At 34.6% G+C, this 12,137-nt stretch overlaps 1 protein-coding gene across 2 annotated transcripts in view; it reads right to left on the bottom strand.

Annotated features, from left to right (window-relative positions):
* Window positions 1-12,137, bottom strand: part of EPHA3 (EPH receptor A3) — a 365,310-nt gene that overhangs the window by 59,150 nt on the left and 294,023 nt on the right. For both annotated transcript variants that reach the window (XM_032277200.1, XM_032277201.1), the window contains exons 8-10: window positions 7,677-7,779; window positions 6,924-6,991; window positions 1,836-1,961 (exon numbers count right to left, since the gene is read on the bottom strand). In XM_032277200.1, coding sequence (XP_032133091.1) covers window positions 1,836-1,961; window positions 6,924-6,991; window positions 7,677-7,779 — 297 coding nt within the window. The remainder of the gene's footprint in view (window positions 1-1,835; window positions 1,962-6,923; window positions 6,992-7,676; window positions 7,780-12,137) is intronic.

The following is a 12,137-nucleotide window of genomic DNA, read 5'->3' as shown; positions in this document are numbered from 1 at the left end:
TAAGCACAGTTTTATTGTTCTTAACGTGGCAAATGTGAATATTGGCTGCAAAACCCTGAACATGTGGGTATGTCTAATAGTTTATAAATATGCTTGAAGAGAGAAATAGGAAGGAGTCTCTATTAGAATCTTTAATGAGCATGAGGGATTAAGTTATTCGGTATAAATTGACCTCCTCTTATCTCATTTATCAGCTCCTTTTAGTGGTACACTTTGTCCCAATCACCATGATCTGCACATCTGAGTCTGTCAGCATTATCTACATAAAACATCTTTTACCAGTGGAGAGGTACCTAAATTTCAACATCGTAATAATGTCTGCCTGGCTTCTGGACAGTGGCTTAGCATAAGTAACCTTTCCCTCCTTTCAACATATTCTCCAGTTGAGCGTTCAAAATCCTTGTGCTGCATTTGCTACCGTAGCCTCCATGCTGGAGAAAAGTGCACTCTTGCGGGGAAACATTAAAACCAGCCAGACTAAACCCTTCTGCATCATGGAGCTGGTGACAAATCAGGACTGTAGAAATGAAGCAGAGTAAACAATATTTATCTGTTTTGGCACTGGATCACCACAGGTGTGCAGCGAATATGTTTACTCTCAAGTTTTAGATTGTGAAAAAGAAGTACCTACTCCATTTTCCTTATGTGAACACAAGTTTCCTATTTTAATATTACTTGTACATATACATTTTAGGATAAGAAATTAGGAAAATTAGAAAGGAAGCTCTAGAAAATTATTATTATATTTATATCATAGGAATAATAAGATCATCCTGGTCACATAGTAACTACTACTTGATTTTTAAATACTACTTTGGTGTATAGAAAAAGAAACAGAGAGCATTACATGTGCATTTTTGTAAAGACACATCACCCATAAATATATAAACATAGATAGTAATTGCAGAAAATGTGATCTGACGTTACACAAAATTCAGTGAGTTAATTTTTCAGTCTTTCACTCTACTTCCTGTATCAACGTAACTAGTTTATGTTTGTTTTGGGAGTGACGTTAAAGGATGAGATCATGGTATGAAATATTTCATTGCTGAGCATGGTTCATTTTTACTTTTGAATACCAGTTTTATCCCCATGTTTACTGCGTATATTATGGATGACCATGTGTTTATGTGTAAGTGTATAAAATACTGTTATTTTATAAATATGTGAAATTTTTGGATAAATATGCAACTGTGATTAATAATCATTTCATAGGTGATTGTTAATGAAATTATTATTGTTTAAATTAATCATTAGAACAAAGAGCTACCTTTATATAAAAAAGGCTTTAACACAAGGAGACTATTCAAAGTCAAGCAAGCATCAGAATGGAGCACTTTATGCTATTTAAAATATCCACTCAAGATAGTTGTGATAAAATTTGTGTAAGATGAGTCATAATTATATTTTGTCTTGTTTGTTCTTTTAATTCAAAAATGATTTTAAAATTGAAAATCAAAACTTTTAATTACCCAGCTTGTCTAAATAGAAAGACTTTTATCCAGTTATCCTTACTTAGCCAAATAGGCTGTGTGAGACATGATCAGCACAGCTGTGGGAAGATGGAGTTGTTGCTGTCGTCACATCAGAAATTTAATAAATGAAAAGCAGCCATAGTCTGTGAGTCGGTAAGTCTGGCACCTTTGGACTCATTACATTCCATTATATACTGCACTTATTTATTACTTGCCTTTGATCATGAAATCAGAAAATTCCCATTTCCTTAGCAATATACTTAGGTTTCAGAGACTAAATAATCTTAGGTAACATTTTTATTCATAGCTGTAAGCTTGTGATTCACATACAGAAGTTGGCAGGAGGGTCATCGCGGTTACCTGCTCCAACAACTTTATCGATTGATATGTTGGTGGCATCCAATTCCTTGGCAAACTCATGAACAGCTTGGGTAGGGTCTTCGTATGTATGTGGGTCAACATAAGTCCTGAGGCCTGGAAGTCTTACTGTTTGAGGAAAGAAAGAAAGGCACGGTTGTAGCTAGATTCATAAAAACAATTATAGATCGAATTTTATGACATTATTGGTTAAAAAAAATCCCCACCCCAGAAAGGTGCACAACCTTCTGTTTATTCTGTGTTATCACAGAAACTGGCAGTGACATTGCACTAAGCATTGAAAATTTTAAGTTCTTTACGATGAATTATAAAAAGGAACTACAATGAGGAGTTTTCTTCGCAAAAACACCAGAAGGAAAATGGATGTTCAAAAAGGGGGATCTTAAGAAGAAAAATTATTCAGAATTGATTAGACATAGTCATTATTACCAGGAACAATCGTGACTGAACACCATCATGCTATTGCATATTTATGATTGCACAAGTGTTATAATAACCAGATATCTATTACAACCCGAGATCGGAAAATAATTCAATACTTTTATAAGGTGGGATAATGGCTACAATTATAGGTAAATTAAAGGATATAAAATGGCATGCCTTCTGGCACTATACTGCTTATATTAACATTCATAATCAAAATCTCCCACTGCAATTTCAGACCTACATTAAGCTGTTAGTATGCATATACATGTATGTATTCTGTATACACACCAATATAGTATCAGTTAAATCTAATCATATTGTGTAGCTTTACAACATAATTAGAGGCAAAATAAATATTGTCTATGAGTTTAATAATGTCACTAAGGAGCTTAGTTCCAAACATAAGTCATATCTATAATTCATTAAATAAAAATATTTCATATTGTATTTATTCATTACATTATTCTGATGATAAAGATGTTCATATCCTGTAATTAAAATATTACAGACAACTGATACAGGAGAATCATTTTAGATTTGGTTAAATATTAATTAGATTCTTATAATTTGGAAAAATAACAGTGGAGACAATTTGCTGTTTTCAATAAACTAACTTTCTCTGGACAAAAACCCTGAGTTTTTAAAAAGTGACTCTAAGATCTACTAAAGTAAATAAACATGCTCAAACATTAAAGGAAATTGCAATGTAATTTCCATGGCATATCTACTAATACTACTGATTTTGTTTTTAATTTTGGTAACATTGATAGCATTGTTTTAGCACAGAATATGGACACTTAATAGTGAAATCTTTTTTCATTCATTACAATAAATTATTGAGTTTTTTCCTAATATAACAAATGAAATCAGATATTATTGTTTCCAGTAATACTTCATAATAGGAGAATCTCATTGGCAAAGTCGCAATTGAACACTTTGTGTGAGCCAATCATTTCTGTAGTTTGTATTAAATAGGCGTGGAGGCCGCAGATGCCAGCGTTTTTCTGGGAAGCCTCAACACAATGAACATTAGGCCAACAAGTCGAGGATTTCACAGTATGTGTTAACAAATGATCAATTCATCCAATTACAAGACAACTTCATGAAACTCATGGTTATAATGCATTGCAGTGTATGTTCCTGTGAAGCTTTCCTAGAGATTTTGAGTAAAGAAACATCAATGTAAGAACAAATTGGTTACAGAAGAAACTGGCTGAGAGAGAGGTTAGGTAAAAACTCTATTTTCCTCAGCTATTATTTGGGTGACTTTGACACAGCATAATAGGAAGCAAGGATGACAGTGAGAAGGCACATAGAGAATGCAGAAGAAAAGCTAACACGACTCCCACTTCTGCCTGGTGCTGATACAGCCACAACAAAAGAGCAGCTGCTATGCAGCTTGAGGCGGGGTGTGGATGATGTGAAAAGGCACCATTATCTAGAAGTCAATATCCACAGAAGTGGCGAAATGCAAGTTTTGTCCCTTGCTTTGGACAAACCCTTGAGGGTCTCTTCAAACCTTTTGAAGAGAGAAATTCCCTTTTAGAGTTTTTCATCTTGAATATCTTGGCAAAAAACACTCTAGGGCTCTGAGAAAAAAATCGATGCCAGCAAATGCCTAGCTTGAGAGATCGTTACGTAGTTCCCGCTCAATATTGATAGAGCTCATTGCCCTAATGAATGTTTTCATTGTTAAGAACATGTATTTATGATTATTAATATCATTGAGGTTTTCTAATGGTAGAATTTAAGCTCAGAAATGTCCATTTCTTCGGAGCTCACAGATCAGCTCACATGCTTCTTCCATAAAAGCATAATTCCTTCCTATTAAACACAGATGGGAGAGCCACCCTTGAATATAGTAATCTGGGCTTTATTATTACATTAAAATGACTCCTAACATTGTTAGTACTAAAACCCTTTACCTTTAAAAGAAGAAACTTCTTTAAGATTAAGGAAAACTACCATACTTTTCTAGATGTGGAGTAAGAAAAACTGTAAAAGTAAGTAATCATTATTAAAATATGTTAGGAAATAAAGTCTTGTTGGAACCTTTTCATTTAGTCAATATAGTTACATTTTAATATGAAAACTTATATCAGATTGGCCCTATAATGTGTGATTTTTCAGTTTTTATTTGCCCTTACTTTGTAACAGTAAGGTAAAGAAATCTAGCAATCCTTTCCAAGGAAATAAAATGAGACTTTAAACATAAGGTAAAATGGAACTGTTTTGTACATAATTACAACTGATTTACCTTGCTGAAGTTAATACAATTAATTTAGGGGAGATTTCCTGGCATCATAATTTACAAAGATTATAAAATGAGTTGTTAGGAACAATGTCTCACATATTTTAAATAAGCATTGGCCTTAAAAAGCCTTGAAATTGTGATTTAGATGTACCCTTCAGGACCATTTAGCCTGTAGAGAATATATGTATGATTAATACTTATGTGTAATGCTAATATTACTAAATAATCTGAAACTTAAATAATCATTCCCAAATAAAATCAGTCCTATTCATTGCTATTAATTAAAATAAGGTGAATTTCTTTTCCATCCATAAGACATTTGGGGGAAAAAATATCAAACATAAACATATATACCCTCAAGTAAAATAGACCGTGCACTGTGGAAGCATTGGCTGTTGATTTTTAAATGCTGACCCCAGAGATTTCAGGAATCAGGTGATTCAGGCTGCAAGGCACATAATCCCTTCACACCAATAATTAAGGGCAACATACAGAGTAACTGGGCTCTGTCATGAAAACCAGATAATAAACACATGCACACGTGTTAAGCTGCACTACTTTACAGCTCGTTCTGTGCAAACACAATAATTTACATTTCCATTTTACCAGCATGAGTTGCCCTAAGGATAGCAAAGAAGTAAAAAGGCCCAGCCAGAAAGGGCAAGGGGACAGGATCTTAGGAGGTGAAACACATTTCTTTCCTTTTGAAGCAATATTATAGGATTTGTAACAAGGCTGGAGGGAACAGTTCATAGCTAGAGCTTTTTAAAGTAATACCAAATAAATGGTCTGAAATAAACCAGCTGTAGTTTTAAGAGGCAGAAAGTTTATGATATGCATATAAGTTACTTTATGCCTTTGCAGCCAGGATGAAATGCATTTCTTTTTTGTTTTGCCATAAGGATACTGTGCATTTGAAAAAAATTAAACTTTCAACAAAATCCACCATAAAAACAATAGCAAAACAGACAGGGGCGTTGCAGGAACCTGTTTAATAATTGGCACACAGAAATCTACCAAAACTACAAATTCATAAGACTTACAGTTTCCATAAAAACTTAAAATCAGTACAGTGTTGGTCTGAAGATGATGTTTACAACAACTGTCCAAGTCAAACTAGGGGTGACTTAATCCACAAGAATTCCACTGCTCTAATTTATGTACAGAAATTGTAACACAAGTGTTTTGTGGGCCCATTGAGAAAAAGAAAGACAAGTATCCTGCAACTTGTTCCAGCATTCTTTTTAGACTTCTGAGTTGATCACCTAATTAATCTGAACTGAGACGATACTGATTTTAGGAATGTAGCACCTTGACATTTTTGTGTGAATCATTTTATATACACCTTGTAATGAGATGAACGAAACAATGCTTCTGCAGACTCTTATCCTGCTTTCATCTCATATCAATTTATATTTTGAAAGGAATTATTTTTTGAAGCTACTACATGCTTCCTTGCATGTTAGCAACAGGCAGTCAAGTTTTTTAGTTGAGTTATAATTCTATCATTTTTAGACAATAATTCGATGGCTGATACAAAGTATCATGTTGATTTGCAAATACTTTTAGAAGAAAATAGTGAATACTAAAGAAAGAATTGCTTAAAAGGCTACATTAGTTATAATGAGATTATTTTAGAGCACATGAGCATGAGTATAATCTTTGTACTCATTTCCATGAGAACATGCTATTTAAACCACTGATTAGTAATTGCCACAGTAAGCTGAGCCATAGTTTGGAAAAGCAAAACACCTGGAATGATTCGTTTCACCAGAAAACAACAACAACAACAACAACAAAAACTTTTTGTTAGTTGTAAATACTTTGTTTTCTAAATGTGTATTTAAAAAAATTAAAAGGATAAAATAAAATGTGAAGAGAAAGTTCTGTCTTTACTACTAGTTGGATATCATGTAACTGCAAAATAAACAGTTTATTTTAAAGACCCTTTCTAGGTTGGTTGATAAAATGGAATAAGGCACTTCACATAAACAGAGGTTGTTTATATTTACTTGGCAGTTAGGAAAGGGAAAAGTCTTCCATTTAGAGTTTAGCAGAGGACTAATAATAAGGAAATTGAAGATACGCTTTGCATTTCAGCCATGCAGAACTGACTACAGTTTCTTCTACCTATCATGTGTGTTATTTGAAAGTAAACCACAGATTACCCTTTATTTTAGCTTAAGTATGCTGAAATGTATACATATAAAAATTACTTAATGCAGAACCATGAATTTCCTTCTTTTTCTAAAATAGATTTAATGTACTCGGTTTTTCCACAAAACTACTTTTGAAGTCTCTTTGTCAAGAGGAAGTTAACCAATTGTAACTCAGTAACTGCTAAAACTAAAACGGCGAAGCAAAATAAAAAGCCAAGTTGAGAAACTTACAATGCCCATTGCCAAAGTGAAGTCTTTTTTCATCTGCCCCATGTTTTGACTTGTTATAGCCACAGAACCTAGAGGTAAATCAAAGAAAGCAACACATAAGAGGAATATACTTGAAATCGTTATCTATGCTCAAAATGTGCAAACCATAAAAATGAAGGATTTTCCTCAAACAATTAAATGCTTTAGTGAAAGTTTAATAACTTCATATTTTCTAAATCCTCTACAGAAAGCCCCTCTCTCTGGGGACCCTGGAAAGCTGCCTAATGAGGAGATACATAGAGTTGCTCCCCACTGTGCAGACCCTCCAGTTCAGTTTTTATAATGGCCTTAGGATGTGTTTATGGTATTTTTTAACAACTACTGTTAGAAGGAATGAAGGGTAAAGTCTCCATGGGTAATGATTAGTGCTGTGCAGTGTTACCCACGTTCTGGGTGAGAAAGTGTCAAGGAAATCTGGGGTTATTTGAAGAGTGAGAAGATAATTAGAGAAAGAAAGTAAAAAGTAGGAGTAAGGTCAGGAGTGAGAAGGGGAGGGGTGCCCGTTAAAGAGTGGGGACAGGAATTTAATGTAGAGCAGAAAGCCCACACTAAGGATGGAGACACAAAGAAAAGGAGAGAGGACCTAAAATAAGGGAAAGGCTTTCTTGTTTGTTAAACTATTTTATTGAGCACACTCTTCAAATTTTAATGACAATCAAGGGCAGTAAACAAAGCAATAATGAGAGAAAATAATAAAACAGACTGTAAACTCACCTCCCAATCAAAACATAGATGACAACAGTGAGGAGAATAATTGCTACTGCTGCTGAAATGGCGATCATGACCACTTGGCTACTTTCACCGGAGATGGAGAAAGCTGTGACGTTGAAGACAAAAAATAAGAACAGGTATTATTGTCATGACTGACACCAACTCGGAACCGCTGATTAATTAAATTATTTGTGTCCTACTTTTACCTGAAATATGGCTTAATGTCTGATACAGTGTTGAAAATATTCTTAGTGTTTAAAAGATATTTCCCATAATTTTGCTTGAAATTTCTACCTAATTAATAAGATTGAATACTCTGTTGCAATGACATCAATCAAACATCATTTAAATATCTCCTGTGCAAAATATGCTGTACTGAGTTTCTCCGTCCTCAAGGACAAAATACTTGTTGAATGAACCAGAAGTTATGGAAGAATCTTAGGGAGATGAAGATTTCTCAGCATAAAATTTTAAAAAGCTTTCTAATTAAGCTTACTTTACCTCCAATATCTGTATTCATTTGAAAACTGATATAATACATGGACCTCAACACATACTACCAGCAAACTGTCCTTCTGTTTCCTACCTTATAAATGGCTCCCGAGCTCATTTATTCACCTAGAGACACCGTTAGCAAAAAGGCTCAGGAGCCAAATCTTGCCTGTGCCATTTTTGTACAGCTCGCGAGTTTAGAATGGTTTCACATTCCTTTTAACAGCCGTAAAAAGTCAAAAAAATGAGATTTCATGACGTGAAAATTCTAAATCAGGAAATTCAAATCTTGCTGTCCATAAATAAAGTTTTATTGGAACATAGCCACAACCAATCATTAATTTGTGTATTGTCTATGACTGATTTGATGCTAGAATGGGCAAGTTGAGTAGCAGCAACAGAGAATGAATGTACATAATGCCTGAAATATATCTGGCCTGTTACATAAAAAAAGTTTACTGACTCTTGACCCAGAACAATGCTTCTCAAACTTTAATGTTCACACAAACCACTCAGGAATCTCTGGGAAAGCAGCTTCTGATTCAGTCAAGCCGGAGTGAGGAATGAGATTGTTCATTTTTTATGAACACACAGGCAGTGTTGATGACATTGAGCACCACACCACAACATTTTGAGGATCAAGAATCTAGATCATAAATATAAAATAGCTTTCTCCTCTCTACCTCCTAATCGTTCTGCATCCAATTAATCACCAAACACTCTTAAATATCCTAGTTTAAGTCTTCATTTATCTTCTGGGTTATAATTAGAAATCCCTAAATTTGGTCTCCATTGGTATACTTTTCACATCTTTTATCTTTTAGAATATTCCTTTTAAACCAGAAATTTCACCATGTCATTCCTATGCATAAAATTTTTGCATAGGAAAATTTTGGTGGTCCATCACTTTCAAGATAAAATGCAAATTTTATAGCAGAGCATGTAAAAACCATTTAGGATCTGTTTCATGTTTAAATCTCCAGCCATGCCTCCTACAACTCCATAAGCATCCTAATCTCTAGGTTTTGTAAAATACACACAATTTTCCTGGAACAGCCTCTTTTATGCTCCTATTTGCACATGTTGTCCTTGCCATAAATGCTGATTAAACATACGAACACATCAGGACTCAAAAGAAGAGCAGATCTTAGTTATCTGAATACTATCACCTCTCCAGGAACCAACATGGCATCTTCAGCCTGAACAAATTTAAGTTTGGAATATTTTCTCTAAAATATGTGGTCTTAGGGATCATTAAATAATGCAAGAAAAGAAACATGACAGGTTATTAGGAGTTTCCTGTGACTAGCATCTGAAGAAAAGTGCTCAGAGTGTGGCAGGATGGCACACTCATAATATAAGCTGTTGCAAGCCCTTTATTCTTTACCACCAGCAAACTGTTGTTTATACCACTGTGGCAGTCACAGGAGTGCTTGCTCAGATGTTCCTGCTGCAAAAAGTGCAGAGAGCAGACAGCCTCCAGCTGCTGCACCTTCAGGATCCACTACAGCCTTCAAGCACAGGTTATGCTCCCCTCAGTGACTTAACAGTACTGGCAAAGAACTACTGGAGCCTAACCATCCCTCCCCAGTGCAACACTGCTCAAATGGGTGATCTGTACTCTGAAGATCCCCATTTGCTTGACTGAGATTTCAGAGCTGCACTGCTGTCTGGGGCTTCCCCTCCTCAACCCATTCTTTTTTCCCTCCTTCTCTTTACAAATGACAGACATCCATCTCAGTCTGAGGCTCTGCTTGCCTGGCTCAGCTCCATCTGCCTTTTATCCTTCGCACGTACTTCTCCTATAAAGCTCTTATAGTTCCATTTCCGTACCTGCTTCCCAGAGCATCTGACTGATGCATCCCTATCCATTGGCTATCGATCTGCCAATGGTTTGTGAAATAGCTTAACCCAATATTTCAAAAATGCTCCATAAACATATAGTGATGAGTTGAGCTCAGGCTTTACAGTTTGCACACTGTAATAATTTTTAGGAAATACTAAGGTATGAATTTTCTGGTTATTTTGATTAGCCAGCTTATAAAATAAAGTTCAGTGAAACTGGGAAGGAAAATATGATAGGAGAAAGAATAATTCTCTATTTCTTTTCCTGTTGAAAACAAAGTTAAACTAGGATTTCTCTACAGTTTTTTCTATCTCTAAAAATATACGACTTTCAGAGACTAAAGCACATAACTAAATCAGATCATTTTTCTTGCAAAAATTAGTAAATAATGTGAATGAATAATAGTGATGAGTTACATAGGTGTCTAATAATTTAAAATAATTGGTAGCTATTACAATTCTTAGAAATTCAATTTGATTTTTTTTCTGTTCCCTCTGTTTCCAGTCATTTGCATTTTACTTCATCCTACACAGAGTGCTGGCTTTCTCTCTCAAAAGAAGGATTTGGGGCTCATTCTTTTGAGTCAGAACTCCTACATATATACTTATGTGCTGTGTGGCAGAATTTCGTTGTTTGAGAATTAAATGAGTTAATACTAGTAAAACACTTACAGTAGTGCCAAGCATATATTAAGTGTTCATTAAATGTTACAAATTTTTATATAATTTCCCTGATGAAAATGTTGCAAAAGTACTCTATTTCCTACAAAATTATAGATGATGAATGCCTAATTTTTATGCAGAAATTTCTCTGTTTAATGATTTCATTCTCCTTTTGTCAGGCTTCCTTTATATCCTCTAATAATAGGGTCCAAGACAGTAAGATTGCAGCACATTGACTCTTTAAAAACAACAAATAATGAGAGTGTAAGGCATTCAGGAGTGCTAATTTAATTATCCCTTGGGTTGCCTTCTTCATAATCATATCCAATGAAGTCCTCTGATTTTGAAATTCAACTTTATTCCATAGATTGTTACTCTGAAAATTCTTCAGATGTTCAAATTACGGACTAGTTGTTTAACTACAGCACACATGCAGTGAGTGCCTGCTGTCTGAGGCTATATGAGGTAATATTTTAAGCACTTGACAAATAATAATGCATTTAATCAACAGTAAAACCTCAAGAGTTATTCACATGATCTTCCCCAGTTTCCAGATAGTAAAACTAAGACGTGGAGACTTGAAATGACCTGTCAAGTTCACTCTAATAATGCTCCTCTGCTCTAACGTATTTGCTCTTAACTCCCACTTTATCCCTGGTTTTCTTGTGCACAAAGCACACACCATAGCTTAAGTTTTTCCCAACTGAGGGTTTCTAAACAGTTGGACTACCTGCTTTTCCAAACATGACTTAATGTCTGTACTTCTCATATTGGTGGCGCTGACTTCATGCTAGGAAAACCCTCTCACTGTTTTGTGTTATACTCCATGCTTTCTATGCTATCTCAGTGTGGTTTTGATTTGCATTTCTCTAATGACCAGTGATGATGAGCTTTTTTTGATTTGTTTGTTGGCTGCATAAATGTCTTCTTTTGAGAAGTTTCTGTTAATATCCTTTGTCCACTTTTTGATGGAATTGTTTTTTTCTTGTAAATTTGTTTAAGTTCTTTTTTTTTCATGTGTAATACTTGCACTGGTTCAACACTTCAAAACTTGGTGATTCTAGGTTTGTTGCTCCGCTGACTAGATATGCAAACTTAAAAAAAAAAAACACATAAGCTCTGTATCTTAGGTGATGTATACAAGGAAATAATAGTATCTGAATGGCTTATAGAACAGAATCAAATGAAATGTTTATCACCCTGCTTTATATACTGTCACATAGAAACATGGATTCTGGAATCAACGTATCCCTTGCCAATTGTGTGACTTTGGAAAACTTCCATAGCCTCTCTATGTCTCAGTTTCTTCATCTGTAAAATGAAGATGATAATAAATATAAAGTACTGACATACAAAAATAAGATATTTTAGAGCACTTAGAAAAAAATATGTGGTCTACTCTGCCTCCATCTCTTCTCTATAAAGTTCAGACAGTATTTTCTAGATTCTAGCTCAAAATACATT

This window comes from Sapajus apella, unplaced genomic scaffold (genome assembly GCF_009761245.1).
Source record: "Sapajus apella isolate SASKATOON/1434 unplaced genomic scaffold, GSC_monkey_1.0 scaffold8, whole genome shotgun sequence".
Lineage (NCBI taxonomy): Eukaryota > Metazoa > Chordata > Mammalia > Primates > Cebidae > Sapajus > Sapajus apella.
This window is presented reverse-complemented; position numbering and strand designations above follow the sequence as displayed.